The sequence below is a fragment of the Mastigoproctus giganteus genome, chromosome 13 (genome assembly GCF_048544385.1).
Source record: "Mastigoproctus giganteus isolate SK-2022 chromosome 13, ASM4854438v1, whole genome shotgun sequence".
Lineage (NCBI taxonomy): Eukaryota > Metazoa > Arthropoda > Arachnida > Uropygi > Thelyphonidae > Mastigoproctus > Mastigoproctus giganteus.
The window spans coordinates 147,451,517-147,473,763 of record NC_143587.1 but is presented as its reverse complement, the minus strand read 5'-3'; the positions used below and the strand labels follow the sequence as shown (position 1 = coordinate 147,473,763).

General features: G+C 37.6%; 1 protein-coding gene across 1 annotated transcript in view; it reads right to left on the bottom strand.

The window, feature by feature from the left end:
* The window catches only part of LOC150076513 (muscle calcium channel subunit alpha-1-like), a 1,171,392-nt gene that overhangs the window by 1,133,353 nt on the left and 15,792 nt on the right, over positions 1–22,247 (bottom strand). Inside the window, exon 3 of the mRNA XM_090387375.1 lies at positions 15,298–15,404. Within this exon, the coding sequence (XP_090243501.1) occupies positions 15,298–15,404 (107 nt within the window). The remainder of the gene's footprint in view (positions 1–15,297; positions 15,405–22,247) is intronic.

Genomic DNA, 22,247 nt, shown 5'->3' with positions numbered 1-22,247 from the left:
TTTCATTTTCTTTCTCTTTGAAAAAACAGGTCTGGTTTCTATTTCGTCTTCTGGATGGATTTCCAGAATGGCTTCATTTTCTTCTTGATTGCAAGCCTCATTTATGTCCATAGCAGAAGAAGATTCAGCATGCTGCTTATTAATGGGATCAGAATTTTCTCTTTGAGCAGGTCTTATGGAAGCTGAAGCAGCAACAGGTGGTATCGTGACTGGCGTGTTACTAGATCTGGTTGAAGTCTGTTGCTTTGAGGACTGTGGTACAGAAGAGAGTATAGATCGTGCCCATTCAGAAATAGAAATGCTTGGTGGTATTGATGTGTCAGTCTGAACGGATATTGTGTGAAATCTTTTGGTAGCATCAGCATATGTATGTTTTGGTATCAGTTGCTGTATTTGTTTTCTTGCTTCTGAAAATGAGACTTTTTTTTCTACCTTGTATTTCTGGATTTTCTTTTCATACTTCCATTGGTCACATGTTTTAGAGAAGGCTGGGTGGTTGCCTTTGCAGTTAGGGCAGAGTGAGGACTGTGATTTACAATCAGTTTGGGCATGCTCTTTCGAGCCACAGTTAGGGCATACTGCATCACCTCGACAGACTGTTTGGGAGTGTCCGAATTTCTGACATTTATAACATCTTAATGGGTTTGGAATATACAGGCGAATGCAGCAGTTCAGATACCCAGCTTTCACCGATGTAGGTAGGTTTGGTGAAATAAATGTCAGTATGATGCTGCGAGTTGGGATAAGTTCGCCATCCTTCTTCAGCATGATTCTTTTCGCCTGTATGACCTTCTGATCTTGCAATTCATTTACAATTTCCTCCTCTGAGACATTCATTAAGTCCCATTCTGAGATGACACCTTTGGAGGTATTGAGTGTAGCATGTGGTGACACCGTGACTGGAATTCCACCAAATGTGGTTATTTTCAGAAGGGACTCAGAGTGTTTGGAGCTGGTGGTCTCAACCAGTAGGTCGCCAGATTTAAGACATCTCACCATTTTCGGGGAACCTGCTACACTTTCCAGACATTTCTGAATGAGAAATGGAGATAGACTGCCTATGGCCTGATTTGTTAAAGAATGCAAGATCAGAAACGTTGGATGTTCTATTCTGCAAGCATCCGTCTTCAGTCTCTTTCTGGTGTTTGTGTCATCATCGGGATGGTGACAGTAAATCCATTGAATTAGGATTTATTGTCTGGATCGGGGGAAAGTTGTCGAAATCCATGTTTTGCTCCTTTTGGCCCTGGGGGTTTGCTTTACCACCCAGGTTTCCGGCCCTGCCACGGGGAGACAGGAGCAGTGCCACGAGGTGACCAAGCAGCTGAGTTAGTAGTTAGTACTAATAGAAAAGGAAACAGAAAGGTGATTTTCCTTTCTGGGCTTCTGCCTACTTCTCGTAGTGCGAGAAAGCTACTCTAATATATAAATTAAGAAAACGGTGTTTGAAACTAAAAATATAAACTGATTGCTTAAATTCTCTTTTTAGAAAACTCTTTCAGAGACGCACTATAATCGCTTGGCCACGGAACGCTTGGCACCCGAGGCCGTCACAAAGGAAGCTAGGCAAGCGAAGGCAGATTATACAGGGTAGTGAGCTTCCAGGAGGCCATGCCTGGAATTAGTAGTTAGTACTAATAGAAAAGTTAAAGTTAGTTAAGTAGTTAGTACTAATAGAAAAGTTAGAAAAGCTGAGTTAGTAGTTAGTACTAATAGAAAAGGAAACAGAAAGGTGATTTTCCTTTCTGGGCTTCTGCCTACTTCTCGTAGTGCGAGAAAGCTACTCTAATATATAAATTAAGAAAACGGTGTTTGAAACTAAAAATATAAACTGATTGCTTAAATTCTCTTTTTAGAAAACTCTTTCAGAGACGCACTATAATCGCTTGGCCACGGAACGCTTGGCACCCGGGGCCATCACAAAGGAAGCTAGGCAAGCGAAGGCAGATTATACAGGGTAGTGAGCTTCCAGGAGGTCATGCCTGGGTTGACTAGGAGAACGGATTTCGAGATGATGAACGGGTTCCCTCCCAGACGGTTCAGTCACAGCAGAATCTAATATCTCATTGTCAGAAATTTGTTACATTGAGAGGTAGATGCAGAGGACCAGATTTCAGAGGCATATAAATTTTTGATAAAAAAATTCAGCTCAATTTTCATGATATCCAGATTTGGTCCATAATTTGGCTTCAGCATGCTTTGTTGACTTAGAACTTTACTGGACATGATATCAATGGTTCGACTGTCAATAATCCTGCTCAGGAAGCCGACAAACTGAATGAGTCTTTTGTATCTACATTCAAGGAATTCTGTAGGGAAGTGGGGGCCAGAAGTTTTTCAAACTGGAAGCTAAATGATTTTGTGATAACTGAGAGCAAAGTGGGGGAGAAATTGTTGAAGTTAACACAAGAAAGGCACTTGGGCCAGATGGGATCTATCCAGTTATATTAAAGGAGGCAGCAAAGGAAGTAAGCAGATGCTCACATAATTATGGCTAAAAGTTTGGATTCATGGGAAGGTCATCATGAAGGATGTAGGGAATTACTTTGATATTATATATTTGGATCTTAGAAAGGTTTCTGATACTGTTGCACATGGAAGACTGCTGCACAAATTGGAGCAGTGTGGCATTGGAGGCAAATTGCTGCTATGGATAAAGGGATGGTTGAGATGGGGGGGAGAAGACAGAGATTGGTAATCAATGGACACTGCTCATCGTGGACTAATGTTATTAGTGGAGTCCCATGGGGTTCAGTGTTGGGTCCATTGTTGTTTTCTGTATTTATAAATGATATTGATGATGGTATATCAAGCTTAATGTCCAAGTTTGCAGACGATATGAAGGTTGGCAGGGTTGTTAAGGACACTACCTACGCTATGCTGCTGCAACAGGTGAAGAGGTGAAGTAAACTCTGGCAGTGAGCTAGATGATTTTGTAATAACTGAGAGGAAAGTGGAGGAGAAATTGTTGAGGATAAACATAAAAAAGGCACCCGGGATGGATGGGATCTATCCAGTTATATTAAAGGAGGCAGCAAAGGAAGTAAGCAAACCCTTAGCCATAATTATGCCTTATCCCTGCCTTATCCTTATCCCTGCTAGAAAAATTCTAGCAGGGATAAGGAGGTGATTATTCCCTTGTATAAGGCAATGGTCAGGCCACATTTTGAGTACTGTATACAGGTCTGGAGGCCTCATTTCAAGAAGGATGTAGAACTGCTGGAACGAGTACAGAGAAGAGCAACAAGGTTAGTGAATGGAACAAAGGGTTGCTCTTACGAAGAAAGGCTTAAGTTTTGCAAATTACAGTGTCTGGAGACTAGGCACTGGCAAGGTGATCTGATAGAGGTGTATAAAGCCTTGAGTGGTTTGAGCATGCTCAATGCCGATGGGATTCTTCCTCTTGCTCAGAATAATCACCTGAGAGGGCATAAATTCAAATCGAGGAAAGACAGATGTAGGACAGATGTGCAGAAATCTGCCTTTAGCCAGCGGGTAGTTGGTTGGTGGAACAAACTTCTATCCCTTGTTGTGGAAGTTGATAGCCTAAATAAATTTAAGGATCAGCTGGACAGGTATTTCGAACGAACGGAGGGGTGAAATGGGAGTGTTTTTTTTTTTTTTTTTTTTTTTTTTGCTGATGCTGCATAAGCTTGCATCATATGCCTCTACTAATGCTAATACCACAGAAAAGGTTAGGCTAACAGTTATGAGAAAGTTATGAGAAATTGCTGGCTAAGAGAGCAGAGAAGAAGAAATTTTTCTTGTATCTGAATACTAATAAGAAAATAGCAAATCAGATCAGCCCATATTTAATGGATGTGGGAAAGTTAGGAAAGCTACAGATAATCATGCTTATATTGAATTGAATTGATATTAAGATGAACTACAGGTGCTTTGCATCGACATTTAGAGAAGAGAGATGGTGAATAACTGAACAAATGAAACTAAAAAGCATGAAATTAGATATTGAAATTGCAGGTTATTTATTAGAAAAACTTAAGCCCAAAGGTGAATAAGGATCCTGAAGCTGATGGAATTTAACAAAGTAAGTTTGAGAGAGATGGCAAGAGAGAGTGCACTGAACCATGAAGGTTAATTATAAGGTTGTCATCAGACTCAGGAGTTATTCTCTTGATTTTAAGAAGTGCTAAAGTATCACCAATACATAAAGGTAGCTGTAAGAGTGAAGTGCCAACTACCAACCAGCCAGTCTGACTTCAGTGGTAGGGAAAATTATGGGGAAAATGATAAAAGTACATTATGGGATCATTCAGATAGAAATGGAATTCTAAAGGAAACACAGCATGGTTTTGTAAATGGAAAACCATGTTTAACTAAATTAGTTAGCTAAATTTTCTGTTATTTTGACAGAGCTGTTCATGAGCAGGATGTTAGAAATAATTTCAACATTGTTTACTCAGATCTGAACAAACCATTTGACTCAGTCCTGCATGAGAGATTACTGTACCATGTGTACCATGTTTGAATCACAGGAAAAACCCTTAGATGGATTTTAGGATGGCAGCAGGGTTGCGATTAATAGTTATTGTTCAGATTGGGATAATGTAAGAAGTAGGGTTTTCTGAGGATTGCTACTATGGCCACTCTTGTTTTTGATCCACTTAAATGACATTAGGAAGGGATAGAGGGTGTGATGTCAAAATTTGCAGGTAATATCAAGACTGGTAGAATAGTTAATGATCAGTAAAGTTTTACTTCTTCTTCAAGATGACTTAGATACACTTCAGAGATGGCCAGAAAAGTGGCACCTTGGTTTTAATGCAGAGAAATGCAAGGTCTTACACTTGAAAAATCTATATTGTGCCTGCCACCCTAAATATATATCTGTATTGTATTCAAGTTTCCTTGAACCCTTAACATCTCCTCAATGACATCAACAAAGACCCTTGGCACTACCACTGTTCAAATGTGCTCTGTCTTTACAAAATAAGTTCCTTCTACCTATGACATCAGAGATGGCCAGAAAAGTGGCAGCTATCTTTTAATGCAGCAAAATGCAAGGTTGTACACTTTGGGAATAGCAACTCCAAAATAACTTGCACATTAAATGGGGTTGAATTAAAATCAACAGAGGAAAAAAAGAAAGAAACCTGCAGACTTGGAAAGTAGACACCTTAGAGCGGTGGTGTTGTTAAGTTTTTTGGGCCCTTAGGCAAGAAATCATTTTGGGCTCGTTATTTTTATTAAAATAAAGTTTAATTAGATATAATATAAAAAAAAAAAGTTGAATCACTTTAATAACATAAATATGTATTTTATTTACGATTTCTTTATAATTTTATAAACATCAAAAACTTGAAAATTAATATTACATTATAATAAAAAGTGCAGCCATTATCAACCCACTGCAAGATGGAAGCCTCCTCAACAATTCATGCTGACTACTTATTAAATACAATTTGACAAACAAAAATTATACTATAACTAATAAATTTATGAAATGTTACTTTTAGCGCTTCTACATTTGCGAAATCATTAATAAAATCGCCGACCAGGCTAGCTGGGTAGGTAAAGTGCCTGCCTGGCAACCCAAAGGTTGCGGGTTCAATTCCCGCCTCGGGCTGGATATCACGATGGTGCCGAACCAACCGGTTGGTTGGATATCCCGGCCACGATATACGAAGGAAGCAAGAAAAAACTGGTTCCTTCGTGTATTGATCACATCATACGAAATAAATAAATAAAATTAATAAAATCCATTTTACTGGCATATTTAAGCTCAATAGCCAAGATTGCACAGTCTACTTTGACCAATAGCATTTCTTTTATAATCTTTTATTATTCGTAATTTACTAAATGATCTTCTTTCAGCAGAGGCAGCTGGCAGGGTAAAAAATAACACAAATAAAGTAAAAATTTCTGAAAAGTCAAATAAAAAATTGTCTGATAGACATGTTTGCTGATAAATCTTGTTTAATAAGTGTGATTAAATTACAATATTGAATCGGCAGTTGGGGAGAGAGTACAGATGAATACTTTTTTATGAGATTTTCACACTCACTTAATATATCAGCATTTGACATATTATTTTTTTCGGTTCTAGTATTGCAAAATAATTTTTTACTAACTTCATACTTTTGAAACGATTTTTAATTTGTATTATAATTTTGTATAAAACAGTTGAAAACACTAATTTAAAAAAACAAACTAATCTCTATTATCAAACAAAAAATCTGAAGCTAATTCACAGTACTGTCTTTTGGTTCTACGTTGTCATTTGTCTTCAAATTTGGGATCTACCCCGAACTCCTTGGCAATTTGCTCAGCATTCATATTTAATTTATTCTTATGAATTTCAAATGTTTTCTAAATTTTTACCGACTAAGTCCAATACAGAAGTACATTCATCGAGGTCTATATCATGCTTCTGTAGAGTTTTTGAAGCAAAATTAACTTCGCACATCACATTATTCAAAAATATACAAATGAAAATAAAATTAAATGTCATTTGTTTCATTATTCTACGCACTTCGTCTCGGTCTGCTTTTTTAGTTGATTTAAGATTAATTTCTATCAAAGCCTTTATGATATCCGCAAAACAAACTTTCACAGCTGTTATAGACTGTAATCTATCAGACCATCGAGTAGGATTGAGTTTTTTTAATGTAACTTCAGATTCTCCAGTAAATTTAGAAAGAAGATCCCACTTTTTGTACTATTTACAAAAAAATTATACAAAATTTGAATGTCGAAAAATGATGAAATGTTATTACAACAATTTACACTATCATTAATAACTCAATTTAAATTGTGACTTGCACAATGAATGTACTCTGCATTTGATTGGATCCTTTTAATGCATGACTGCAACACCATTATAAATCCCACTCGTGGCGTTAGCCCCATCATATCCCTGACCGTAACATTTTTGAATGGGAATATTTAGTTTGGGTAATATTTTCATTATATTATCCGTCATCATTTCTGCCAAACAGCAAAGAGTTCTTTACTTATGTAAACTCTAGAAGGAAGGGGAAGAATCAGATTGGTCCATCTGATATCGATGGTTCAACTGTTGATGATCCTGCTCAGGTAGCTAACAAAATAAATGAATATTTTGCATCGACATTCACACATGAGGAGTTATTCAGCGAGGGGAATGCCAGAGGTGTATTCAACTCTGGCAGTAAGCTAGATAATCTTGTAATAACTGAGAGTAAAGTGGAGGAGAAATTGTTGAAGATGAACACAAGAAAGGCACCTGGGGTGGATGGAATTTATCCAGTTATATTAAAGGAGGTGGCAAAGGAAGTAAGCAAACCCTTAGCCATAATTATGAGAGCTTCCTTGGACTCAGGGGAGGTACCCATGGACTGGAAATGTCCAAATGTGACCCCAATCCACAAACGAGGATCAAAGGGAGACACAGGTAATTACAGACCTGTTGGTTTAACTTCTGTTCCAGGGAAATTAATGGAGGCACTGATTAAAGAAGCATTGCAGGATCATCTAGACAAGACTTCAGTTATAGCTCGGACACAGCATGGGTTTGTTAAGGGGAAGTCTTGTCTGACTAATTTGATTGGATACTATGATGTAGTCACAAAGGAACTGGATGCAAAGAATAAATTTGATACCATATATTTGGATCTTAGAAAAGCCTTTGATAGTGTTGCACATGGAAGACTGCTGCACAAATTGGAGCAGTGTGGCATTGGAGGCAAATTGCTGCTATTGTTAAAGGGATGGTTGAGCAGGAGAAGATAGAGAGTGGTAATCAATGGACACTGCTCTTTGTGGACTAATGTTATTAATGGAGTCCCTCAGGGTTCAGTGTTGGGTCTATTGTTGTTTTCTGTATTTATAAATGATATTGATGATGGTATATCAGGCTTAATGTCCAAGTTTGCAGACGATACGAAGGTTGGCAGGGTTGTTAATGACACTAATGACAGTACACTGCTGCAACAGGATCTAGGAAAAGTTGAGCAGATGGGCTGAGAGATGGCAAAAGAAGTTTAATATTGACAAATGTAAATTACTACATATGGGAAGCAGTAATTGCAGAGTAATGTATCAACTCTGTGGTACCACACTGACAGTGGTAGAAAATGAAAAGGACCTGGGGGTAATTGTGCAGGCAGATATGAAGTTTTCTGAGCAGTACAGACGGCTGCAAGAGTAGCTCATGGTGTCTTGTCAATGATATACAGGAATTTTTCTAGCAGGGATAAGCTAAGGAAGTAATTATCCCCTTGTATAAGGCAATGGTCAGGCCACACCTTGAGTACTGTATACAGGTCTGGAGGCCTCATTTTATGAAGGATGTAGAGCTGTTGGAACGAGTACTGAGAAGGGCAACTAAATTAGTCAATAGAACAAAGGGTTGCTCTTACAAAGAAAGGCTTAAGTTTTGCAAATTATAGTGTCTGGAGACTAGGCACCTGCGAGATGATCTGATTGAGGTGAATAAAACCTTGAATGGTTTGAGAATGCTGATTGCTGTTGGGATTATTCCTCTTGCTCAGAATAATCACCAGAGAGGGCATAAATTCAAATTGAGGAAAGACGGTTGTAGGTCCTTGAGGTTGTCTCAGACATTCTCTCAGATATGCCAGACAAGCTGTTCTTGCTACCTGGGAGTCTAAAATGCTGATGGAACTGATATTCGGGTGACACTCAAGTCAAGTGGACCCAATTTCGGCGAAGTCCGGACGGTCTATGACAGCCAAATCCTCTGCTTGCACCTTCACGATGGTGGGACTGTTAGTAATTCTGGGTATAACCTTCATGCACAAGTACATGGTGGGTGACCACCCAGGTGTGAACCAACATAAGCAGGGGTCGAGGTGTGGCGCCCACACCACATGGAGGAATGCCGCCCATCTATGTTACCAGGCAGTACTAGGTGGTAGATGACTCTCATCAACCAGTGAAATACCACCACTTTGCTTGTTGGAGGCTTGAAGTGGTGGAACCCATGTTTAGTCTCTAGAGCTAAGTTCCGGCCAACCCTTCCCTATCTCTTCCATCATGCAGTGTGATTGATGATTTTTGAGGTTATGATGAATGTCGTGGCGAAATCCAATATTCCTTACATTTCGAGGGTACAGCTCTAAAACGGTGTTCGCAGGCCGGCCGCTAGATAGTACACTGGACCAAACCTATTGGTAACTCTCTAGGAGGCTTCCGGATCAGCTGGTGTATAATCTTGCTACCTCTACTCTGCCAGATAGTGACTGGAGGGAGTCCGAGTAGTGTGTATGCGGGGAGCATTGTCGAGGCCAGGTTATGTCAAGGATCTGGGTATATTCTTACCACATGTACGCCATATCCAAAAATTTCAATACTTCATACAGCATGTCCCACCCACTTTTCCTTACTATTGAATACACCATGAATTGTCAAAATAATAGAGCAAGCTTATCTGCGAAAAGATCTAAACCTCCCAAGGACTTCCTAATTCATTTCACAAATATACGTGGTCTCAATTCCAATCTCAACAATGTCCATTTTCACTTGCAGTCTTCCAAACCCCATGTACTTTTTCTGACTGAATCTCAGTTATCGGTTGATTCAACTACTGCTCATCTCAGATGTCCAAATTATTTGCTGTATGATTCCTTTCGCCTCAAAGGTGGTACTTGTGCATATGTCCGTTCTGATGTTCCCTGTCAGAGACTTAGCAATTTGGAATCTCCTCTCTTTGATCTTCTCTGGCTTAAAATCTCTCTTCCTCATTGTGTCAAATTCATCTGTTGTCTCTACCGTTCTCCCAACTCCACTAATCACTTGGAGCTCTTTGACTTCCTCTCTTTGCAACTTGACTTTCTCCAGTCCAACTTTCCTAACAGTGAGGTAATTTTCCTTGGTGATTTTAACGTTCACAACTCCAGCTGGCTTCCGTTTTATAGTCACACTGACCCAGCAGGTCGAGATGCTGAGGCTTTTGCAATTACTAATGACCTAGCACAGATTGTTAATTTACCTACAAGAATACCGGACAATCCTAATCATACAGCCAATACGTTTGATCTTTTTCTCACAAACAACCCTTCTAAGTACAAGGTTGAAGTGAGAGGTCCTTTAGGCACTTCAGATCACAACTTGGTGATTGTCTCTTCTCCAATGGAACCTTTATCTCATGGCTATTCCCAACCTCGTATTGTTTGGCATTACAAGAATGTAAAATGGGATGACCTGCGAGACTTCTTTTCTTCTTTTCCTTGGTCTGATTACTGTTTCAAAACTTCTGATGTCGACGTTTGCTCAGATCGTGTCAGTGAAATTATTCTTGCAGGAATGGAATCCTTTATCCCACACTCCACTTTAAAATCTCGTCCTTTATCTAAACCTTGGTTTTCCAATAAATGTGCTAAGGCTGTCCAAGAGAAGAATGTTGCATATCGTAATTGGCTTCTTGCTAATTCTTCAGTTTCATTTTCTGCCTACACCAAAGCTCGCAACAATTGTAAAGCAGTTATTAATCAGTCCAAACTAGAGTTTGAAAAGGCTAAGAGTAGAAAACTTACTTCTTGCCCTAATGGTAGCTGAGCATTCTGGTCTCTTGCCAAAGCTATTGGCCGCAACTTTTGCCCATCTCTGCTCCCACCTCTGTCCAAACCAGATGGTTCTGTTGTCACTTCAGCCAAGGATAAAGCTGACCTGCTAGCATCCCATTTTTCTTCCAGCTCATGTATTAATGATCTTGGTAAAACACCTCCCACCATTCCTAACATGCTCCATTCAATGCCTCCTGTGGTCTTCCATCAAAAGGATATCAGAAGGATTTTGATGAATCTTGATGCTAAGAAAGCTCCAGGTCCTGATGGTATTTCTCCACTTATTCTCAAAACCTGTGCTCCTGAACTTACTCCTATTCTTTGCCGCCTTTTTTTACTTTCTGATTCCAAAGGTGTTTTTCCTTCTGCTTGGAAATTTGCTCATATCCAGCCAGTTCCTAAAAAGGGTGACAAATCCCTCCCATCCAATTATCGTCCCATTGCAATTACTTCTACTCTTTCTAAAGTAATGGAGAAATCAATTAACTGCCAACTCTTAAACTACCTAGAAACCTTCCATCTGATCAACGATCGCCAGTATGGATTCCGTCAGTGTCGATCCACTGGTGATATTCTGGCTTATGTTACCCATTTATGGACTAATTCAATGGAAAGGTTCGGTGAAACACAAGTAGTTGCTCTTGACATCTCAAAGGCTTTTGATCGTGTTTGGCATAAAGGTCTTCTAAACAAGCTTCCATCTTATGGTTTGCCAACTGTTTTTAGTAATTGGTTATCCAGTTTTCTCTCTGATCGCTCACTGAAGGTGATGGTAGATGGCTCTCTGTCTTCTAACTTCTCCACTAATGCCGGTGTCCCCCAGGGTTCAGTTCTTTCCCCCACTCTTTTCCTCTTGTATATCAATGACCTTCTTCCATTGACTGGAAATCCTATCCATAGTTTTGCCGATGATAGCACATTGCATTCAACTTTCCATTTTGAGAAACCTTGTCCAGCTCAATCAGCTTTAAGTTCTCGAAAATCTGCTGCCAATTCCTTAAATGCCGATCTTCAGGTAATTCTCCAGTGGGGCAAAGACAACTTAGTTGATTTCAACCCTTCTAAAACTCAATCTTGTCTTATATCTTGCAAAAAGGATTCTTCTGCTCCTATGCTTATCTTTAGTGACACTCCGATTTCTAGGCAAAATGATATATCTCTTTTGGGGATTACCCTGACTTCTAATCTCTCTTGGCACGAGCACATTACAAATATTGCTTCCTCTGCATCTAAAAAATTTGGTTTTCTCTTTCGCTCTCGGCGTTACTTTTCTTACAAACAGCTGCTCACTCTGTATAAATCGCAAATCCGCCCTGCCATGGAATATTGTTCCCACAACTGGGGTGGTGCCCCCAAAACCTCTCTCAGGCTTCTTGGTTCCATTCAGAAGAGGGCAGTTAGGTTAATTAACGATTCATCTCTGACAGAGTCTCTCCACTCGCTTTTTCATAGATGTAATGTTTCTGCTGCATGCCTCTTCTACAGATACTTCCATGGGCACTGTTCTTCTGAATTGGCTTCTATAATTCCCGCTCTCTCTTTCAGAACAGTCCGAACACGTGCCGCTACCAGCCAACTTCCATTTACTGTCCAACGTCAAACCCACAGAACCAACTTTTCATCTTCCTCATTTATTCATTCAACTGCCGTTTTCTTGAACAACCTTCCTTCATACGTATTTCCTGAAAATTACAATATACAGAAGTTCAAGTCCAATATCAACAAATATCTTCTTTCATCTTCTCAACCTCCAACCCAAGCACGGTACTAAGTACTATAGGTTCTAATACCTCTCGTGTTTGGGGTTCTCATTAAAAAAAAAAAAAAAAAGGATAGATGTGTGTAAGTTTTCCTTTAGCCAGCGGGTGGTTGATTGCTGGACCAAACTTCCATCTGTCGTAGAAGTTGATAGCTTAAATAGATTCAATGCAGAACTTGACAAACATTTGGAGCGAGTGAATGGGTGGAATAAGGGTTTTTTTTTTTTTTTGGCTGATGCTATACAAGCTTGCTTTCTTGCATCATCTGCATTTGCTAATGCTAAATGATCATTCGTGTCATAGAATCCTAAAAACCTTTCACAAATTTCAAAATCTTTAGATTTTTCATTTTTTTGTGAATTATGTGAACATATCATAGAATAACACTTAATTGATCTTTTTTTTTTATCAGATCTTGGGTAGTATCCAAAATTAGTGAACAGAGTGGTGCTGAATTAATTTTGAATGTAACACTTTTCTTTTGTTAATTTGGTGCCTAAACATTCTATTAACTCATTTTGGATAGTGGGGCTTAAATAAGTTACTGAACTAGATGGCTTATTAATAATTTGTTTCATTACGTCATCATAGTAGGAAAGTAAACAGACTTGTGATAAAAAATTGCCATTGTAATCTTCCAAAAATCCTTCCCTATGACTGCAAAATGCTAAAGAATTTTTAGCCAACATAAGTGTTATCTGAAATAACCATTCTAGTACCATTTTCCAAAATGAGGATCTATATCTTACTTGTTCCTCAAGATCGTTATCAATCGTTGCCTTCTTTGCCACATTTCATGTATAGCACTTGTCTTGATACGATGTTGAGAAACACTGAGTTTTTATCTGAAAAGATAGATTTTTTCCAATCTCGTAGTCCGGAGTAGCACAGCCACAAATGAGGAAATGGACCATATGTTGAAGTAAAATAGTAGTATGTCACTAAAACTTCTATTTTGTTGTTCAGGATCCCTTGGAAATGGTCCTTTAGGTCTCTGAGGTGACAAACTCAATGTTTCTTTTTGTTTCATTGGAAATGTTGATGTCCATGTATTCTCCAAGATCACTTTAGGGAATAAACAGTGCAGTGCATTCAACACTAATTTCCAATGAAGCATGTCTATTATTGCTGAATTGTTTTTGTTTGATGACCCTGCTTGATTTAAATGATCAGCAGATATATTTACACCAGCAGCATTCTTTTCCGCATTTTCTGATTCAATACTGGTCTTTTCTTTACCTTCTTCTGCACATAATTCATTACTGTGTTTTGTAAAGAAATGATCTAATTTAGGTAATTTATTGACTGCTTTTTCTTTTGCTTTCTTCATCGTTCTTTTTTGGGCTCTACTCTTTCCCTTTTTCTTTTCATCCATTTTTAACTAAAATTTTTATTAATTTAATTTTAAACTTTATATTTTAAATACAAATAGCAATAATAAACAAATACAGTTTTGTATGTCAATTGCTGTTTTGATAATGACTTGAACTTACTTGAATTGAAATTAATCAACTAACAACTTTTTACCACCGTATAGGGCTAAATGTTCATATACGGTGGAACCTATCCCCCCCCTGTCAAGTTGGAGAATCCCGAACACCATACGATATGATGCATACACATACAGTAATCGAATGGGCATCTGATCACTATACAAAGTTGCATTTGTAAAAGCAAAATAAAGACTGCTGCCACCTGGGTTTGTTATGTTTTAGCAATAAAATATAAGAAAAATTCTTTCCTTATTCTAGATGTATAACACTGTTGAGGAGCTCAGTGAGAAAAATATTTTCATTACATGTTGCGTCTGTCTATAGGCCCTAGCGTAGTAGGGGCGGCCCCTACTTGCATCTGTTTATGGGCCCTGGTGAAGTAGGGCCCCTAACTCACTAGGGCCCCTAGGCTTTGCCTACTTTTGCTATACAGTAGCTACGCCCCTGCCTTAGAGAAGATTTGATTGGGGTGAAACTTTCATTGTTATGTTTCCAGAACTACGGGCCATAAATTCAAATTATGGAGGAGAGGTTTAGACTCAATTGTAAAAAGTTTTCTTTCAGCCAGCAAGTGACAACTTTGGGTAATTCAAAGCTCCGCTGGTTAGATACCTATGTGAAGAGGAATTTAAATAGGTGATTTAATTATTTTTTTGGCCAGCACAGCAAAAGCCCAGCATAGTTTCCAGGGCTTCCTCGCACTATGGCTAATATTAATACTGATTTAAAGAGATGGAATTTACTTCTCTGATTTCCAAAAGCATTTTTGTCATCTGTTAAAATTTGTGTCTACAATTAGATGGAAACAAAAACAAGATATGACAACTAGAAGAATACTACAAAGATTAAGATAATTTGTCCATTAAAGACATGTTATTTGAGGCAACTTTCAAAATATAGATCTATATGTGTATTCCTGAAAGGATTAATCCATTGTTCCATATTTTCAACACACAGATGATCTACAATGTGTGGCTCATGATTAATTAGCCTTGGTCAACAATTTTAACATAAAAATTGTAGTGTCAATTGCAGTTCTGCCAAACAGTAATTTTTGGAATGTTTTCCCTGATTTTTAACAAGGGATTACTACACACTATATACCAATATAATCAAAGAAGCACAATTTTTATTTCTATTTAGTGGATTTAAAATCCTGATATTGAAAATAACTTTTCAGGAACTTATCATGCAGAGACATGATAAGGCCACATAATATTATGACCACTGTCTGGGCCTAGTGTTATGTGCAGATAAAATTATTCCTTTAGTCATTTTCCCCCATTAGAGACAAAACAGGCTCATTAAACATTATAGATATAAAATACAATGATATATAATGATACATCTAATTTGTAGCATGATAAACAACAGAGCAGACTGCATTTTTTTTCTGTGTTAAGAATAAGCACATTAATTTTTACTGCAGCAACAAAATTTTATGGCACAAGCTCTTTCTTGCTCTAAGATTATGACAAATTTTAGATAATTTAAAAACTATAAATTACTATTGCTTACTGGGCACTCCAGATACTAGTTTTAAGGGTCGCAACACCCGGAATGCTCTTAAGGCTTTGACATCAAATCCCTCCTTCATTAAAGTAGAAAGTGCTGTAGAGATGACACTGGAAAAGTTTTTATTATTTAAATAGTTTCCACAATAACATTTAATAATATCTAATAAAATACATGATGCTTACAATTTCACAAGTTTTATGATTCTTTTGCGATTATTATATTAGACATTATAAGTAAAATTAGAGAAAATTTATACAATTTCCTGATATCAAAGATAAGCATTTTCTCTGAGTTTTTGTGGAATAACAATTACAATTACCATATTTGTTGGCTTACCTTAAATACCTTAAAAAATCACCCTGTGTCTTAGAAGCCAAAAGTGGCAATACAGCACATACGCAAAACCAAGAGTTAACGTATAGTAGTTAACTACCATACGTTAGTACACTTTTCAGTAAATACCAGGCTGTAGTTGGAGTAACAAGTGAATTCCAGTTATACATTTAAGCCCTAATCAATGGCAGGCACATCAAGAAGGCAAAATTATACTATTGGATTTAAGCTAAAAGTAGTACACTATGCCAAAGAACACGGAAACAGAGCAGCAGAACGAAATTGTGTACCAACACCTACTGAGGAGATGATTCGTCAATGGAGGAAGCAAGAAGTTTTATTACAAGAAGCTAATAAAACAAAACACGACCTTTGTAAAATTCCACCTAAATGGCTAAATTTGGAATAAAACTTGTGTAGTTGAATAATGGAACTTAGAGACGTGGGTATTGCAGTGAGTACTAAAATAATAATAGTAGAAGCACAGAAACGAGAGAGGCGCCTCCGTAGCCAGGTGGGAAGGAGCAGCAGTGCGTAGCACATGCTTCTTGATTAGACCGGGGTTCGAGCCCGTCACCACGAAATACGGAGGATGCGGAAAGGTCAAGGGAATGACTACCGCATATCACGGAGCAATATGGCCTTAGTTGCTAATGCTCCTGAAAACCAAATAACAAACAAACAAACAAACAGAAACGAGCAGCTAATATTGGGATACACGACTTTAAAGGAACTGAATCTTGGTGTTATCGCTTCATGAAAAGAAACGGGTTAAGTTTAAGCACAATAACTAGAATAGCCCAGAGAATGCCTGCTGAGTATGAACAGAAAATATAAGATTTCATTAATTTGTCCTTAATGCTAGAAAATGAAGCAGCTACAAGTTTAGACAAATTCGGAATATAGACAAAACCGCATTGACCTTTGAGGTGGCAGAAATCTATAACTATTAAAACCACTAGACATGAAAAGATATACTACACCGCTGTTTTAACTTGTTGCGCCGATGGGATCAAACTTCTGCCAATGTTAATTTTTAAAAGAAAATCTTTACCAAAAGATAAACTGCCAAATGGAATTCACATACTTGTTCAACCAAAGGGATGGATGGAGAAGAATGTATCAAGGATTAGTTTGTAAAAGTTTGGTCCAAGCATCATGGTGGACTACTGCGTAAAAATGCACTACTAGTATGGGATCAGTTTAGAGCACAATAGGACTGAAAACATCAAACAACTGGCCAAAATGATGAAAACAGAATTGTCAGTAATTCCAGGTTATAGCCATTAGATGTAAGCATCAATAAGCCATTCAAGAATAACATGCAGGAGCAATGGAATAAATGGATTATAGAGGAGAACCATGATAAACGACACTTATATGAAGAATGAAATGTCCATCAATAGCACAAGTGTGTGAATGGTGCTGAAGTCATGGCATGATGTTAAGACTGAAATTGTGGTCAAATCCTTTAAAAAATGTGGTATAAGTAATGCAGTGGATGACATTGAAGATCATTTATTGTATGAGTGTGATAGTGATACTAGTGATGATGTTGAGGATAAAGATGAGCAAGTCAATAATGAATCTGAAGTTGTATAATACTAAAATAACAAGAGTAATAATCCCATACCATTCTTTATTGACTTTTGGGTTTTATTTTTATTGAATTTTAAATTTCCGTTGTATTAACAATAAATTTTTTTCAAAAGTTTTTTTCTTAAATTTACCATTCCAAAATTAGGGTGCGTCTTCCACACCACAGTGTCTTATAAGCTGACAAATATGGTACATAATATATATATAGTGTTTTTGTGTTTGGCAGGATTTAAACTCATAGTTAAGGAAATGTTTGCGCTGCTGTGAACTTGCATTAATCAGGTAGTTTAAATTCTCCCAGCAACAAAAACACAAAACTTAGTAATTAGCAGCTTACAGATATAGATACGTTTGAGGCAACAAGAGATCTGTTTTAATGGCAACTCTTCTGTAGCCTTTAACAGTTACTGCATAAGGGCGTGCAAGCATCATGCTAAGATTTGTTAGCATAAGTTACATGCTTTTAACCTTGATTTTTGAAATTTTTTCCCAGGTTTCCATAGTTCACAAGTCTTAGAGAAGGCCGAATGATATCCTACACAGTTTAGGCACAGAGGGGGAGGAGAGATGGTATACTAATTGGCTGTGTTATTTTGAACCACAAAGATGATAGATTGCATTATCATGACAGGTCACCTGACAACAACCATATTTCTGGCATTTATAGCATCTGATGGGATTTGGTACAGGATGAATTATACCCAACAAATATCCTGCTTTTATTATTTTGTGGCAAGACAGGAGTAGTTATAGTAAGAGTGATGCTATCAAGTATTTACTTAGCTGCAAACATACTTGATAATTAGATTTATATTAAACATACTTGATAAGTTATTTATAATAACTAAAAAGACAGTATTAGTCGTTAAAATGTAAACAAATAAAGTCACAACAAACTTTCTTTGAAGGTAGCATAATGATCATAATCACTGCCATCCCAAGGCAGGTGGAAAAGACACTAGTTTGAATCCTATCAAAAAAGTGTGGAATTTTTATGGATGTTTTTTTTATAATTCAACTGAGTTACCCTGTCTCAGGTTAACTCCTGTTTTTCGGCCAGAAAAAAAAACAAGAGTTAACCTGGACAAGAAAAAAAAAATTAAAAAAAATAACTCTTGTTTTTTGTCCAGCAAACCAAATGAAGAATATAAGCAATTACAGACAATATACTGATGCCTCATAGCCTTAGCTGCTTTGGTATTTAAGACATATCTAACCTAACAGAATGTTGTCTTGAACTGTCATGTCAACTTTAAATGTAGGCCAAGTACAGTATCAAAGAGTATATGAAAGAATGCAATTCACAGAAAAAAATCCTTTGTGCCAGAGGATAAAAAAAATGAACCATTCTTCTTAGGGAATAAGCATAATGAGTTATGTGCAATTTATATCAATTAACATGATATTTTCATTTTAATAAAAGTACTGTAATGAAATTCAATCAATTTATTGTACACAATAACAAAGATCGCTAAGTTTTGTTTTTGGCATAATTATTACATAGCAGAGAGAAAATTAAATGGTGGTCAAGGCTACTCATTAGGCCTTCTCTTTCAGAGTGTTCTTATGTAGTGGGAAATCAAGCAAGCAACCTTGACTTGAGTCAACTGTTATTTTTCTCCCTGCTTGATTAATGCAACTGATGAGCTGCATTACTAGTTATAATGGCAGCAAAAACATCTATTGGGTAGAATTAAATCTGATTTGTGCATGTCAGTAAGTCACAATTTATGGGAGAAATTAATCATAGATATAATCAAACACATTTTTTCCAGCTCTACTTATGGGCATTTTCTCTCTCTCTCTCTCTCTCTCTCTCTCTCTCTCTCTCTCTCTCTCTCTCTCTCTCTCTCTTAGCTGTTCTAAAGTGAAGTTATACTGGTCATCAGCATGGATCAGTCAACTTTAATTTGCAATAGCAGTTTACGCTGTTACAAAGTTAACCAAATAAGTGATGGCAATAAAAGAAAGAAATTCAAGACTGTAATGTAGGTTTGTTTGTTATTTGGTTTTTAGGAGCATTAGCAACTAAGGCCATATTGCTCCGACTGTAATGTAGGTAAGTAAATATAGTTGTCTATATTATAGTCTTATAGCTAATATAGGCTTCAGAGAAATAAGTAAGGGAAGTCTGGGTTTTGTGAAGTCTTCATTCGATTTATTTTTGCAGCCAGCAAGATTTAAACTGCAGTGGTCTTAATTCTCAAAGCAAAATGAACTTACAACTTAGCAATGAGCTGGCCTGCATAAAACTATCTTAAAACATCAACTCACAAAATGGATAATTGTCCATTTTTTTTAAAAAATGAGTCACTGTTATGAAAGTCTGTTTTAGGACAAATTTGTCCCTCATTATACAGCGTGCGACTTCTAATGACTACCCTTAGAAAAAATAGATGGTTTTAGCTATATTACAACTTTGAAGTGCTAATTTTATATAACACATTGCAGCTCACCTTGAACAAGTTCTTGCCAACTATTCTGTCTGTTAACAGGAGAGACTGCTTCTACAGGGATGAGATACACTTAAATAGAAAGGGTGCAAGGATATTTGCTGATACTATCAAGGCAGTGTTAGGTGGGTCAGAAAACTGCTAGCTTGGGGGATACAAGGACTAATAGATTAACAGTAGCCACTGGCAGAGATGAAAGTGATTCTTGCATTGCTTCTATTGGAATGAGCAGCAGCCTGGAAAACAAGATGCAGCGTATTTCAGAGACTGCTGGGAGTCATTGTGGTACAAGTAAACACATAGGTTGTGTTGGGGTAGCTAAGAATAGGAACAGGTGCATGTATACTTGTGTGTACAACAATGTTAGGAGTTTGGTAAATAAATTTGATGAATTTCAGGTATTGCTCAAAACATCAAAGGCAGATATTGCTGGGATATCAGAGACATGGTGTCACACAGATATAAGGAATGCAGAACTGGAATTTGGGGAGTACAATGTGTACATAAAGGATAGACAGGATAGGAAGGGAGAAGGGGTTATGCTATTAGTTAAGAAACACAAAATCCAAGGAAGTGAAGCCAGTCAACATCGCTGGACAGTGCAGTGTCGAGTCAGTTTGGTGTGACATAAGCATTGGGAGATCAAAATTGAGAGTAGGAGTGTGTCATAGGCCTAATAACTCTGATGAGTATAATAAAAAACTGTACAGGGAAATAGGGTGGGCAAGTAAATCAGAGAGTCTTATAATGGGGATTTTAATTTCCCAGATACTGACTGGAATTTGTGGGTTGTTCACTTGCACACTAGCAAGGCTTTTGTGGATTTATTGGATGATTGTTTTCTGCATCAGCATGTTCGGGAGGCAACTAGAGGGAGTAATACTCTTGATCTGATTATCAGTAGTGATTCTTCATGCATTAAGAATCTGTAGATAAATGTGACAGTGATCACAGTGTGCTGAAGTGTGATTTATTCGAAGAGGTAACTACCATCAGGGGTAAAGGGAAGGGTTTTGCTTTCGTAAAGGCGACTATGGTAGTCTGAGATAGTATTTAAATTCAATATGGTGGGACCAACTGATGATATTGCCAACAGCAAATTCAAAATGGGAAGCATTCAAAGAATTAATCTTGGAAGCTACTAGGCATTCCATGCCAACTAAGAAATACTGTTCAAGGTTTAGGCCTAAATGGATGTCAGAAGAACTAATGAGACATATGGCAGAGAATAAAAATGCATGGGATACATATAAATTAATGATTGACATGGAACCCATTCCACATCACCCATTCTATAACCAAGTCACAAAGGAGATTAGGCAGGCAAAGGCAGATTATTTATGAGAAATCTTTGGCAAAGGATGCAATGAAAAACAGCAAAGAGTTCTTTACCTATGTAAACTCTAGAAGAAAAGGGATGAATCAGATTGGTCCAATGGATATTGATGATTCAACTATTGATGATCCTGCTAAGGTGGCTAACAAACTAAATGAGTATTTTGCATCTGCATTCACACATGAGGAGTTATTTATGGAGGGGAATGCCAGAGGTGAATTGAACTCTGTCAGTAAGATAGATAATTTTGTAATAACTGAGAGCAAAGTGGAGGAGAAATTGAAGATAAACATAAAAAAGGCACCGGGGGCGGATGGGATCTATAATTATATTAAAGGAGGCAGCAAAGGAAGTCAGCAAACCCTTAGCCATAATTATGAGAGCTTCTTTGGACTCAGGGGAGGTACCCATGGACTGGAGATGTGCAAATGTGACCCCAATTTACAAAGGAGGATCAAAGGGCGACACAAGTAATTATAGACCTGTTAGTTTAACTTCTGTTCCAGGAAAATTAATGGAAACAATGGTAAAAGAAGCACTGTAGGACCATCTAGACAAGACTTCAGTTATAGCTCAGACACAGCATGGTTTTTTTAAGGGAAAGTCTTGGATGCAGGGAATAACTTTGATACCATATATTTGGCATTAAGGAACTGGATGTAGGGATTAACTTTGATATCATATATTTGGATCTTAGAAAGGCTTTTGATACTGTTGCACATGGAAGACTGCTGAACAAATTGGAGTAGTGTGGCACTGGAGGAAAATTGTTACTATGGATTAAGGGAGAAGACAGAGTGGTAATCAATGGTCACTGCTCTTCGTGAACTAATGTTATTAGTGGAGTCCCTCAGGGTTCAGTGTTGGGTCCATTGTTGTCTGTATTTTTAAATGATATTGATGATGGTATATCAAGCTTAATGTCCAAGTTTGCAGATGATAAGAAGGTTGGCAGGGTTGTTAAGGACACTAATGACAGTACACTGCTGCAACAGGATCTAGAAAAGTTGAGCAGATGGGCTGAGAGGTGGAAAATGAAGTTTAACATTGACAAATGTAAAGTACTACATATGGGAAGCTGTAACCCAGAGTAATGTATCAACTCTGTGGTACTACACTGACAGTAGTTGTTTGTTGTTGTTGTTTGGTTTTTAGGAGCATTAGCAACTAAGGCCATATTGCTCCGAGAATATGCGGTGGTCAATCCCTGACCTTTCCGCATCCTCCGT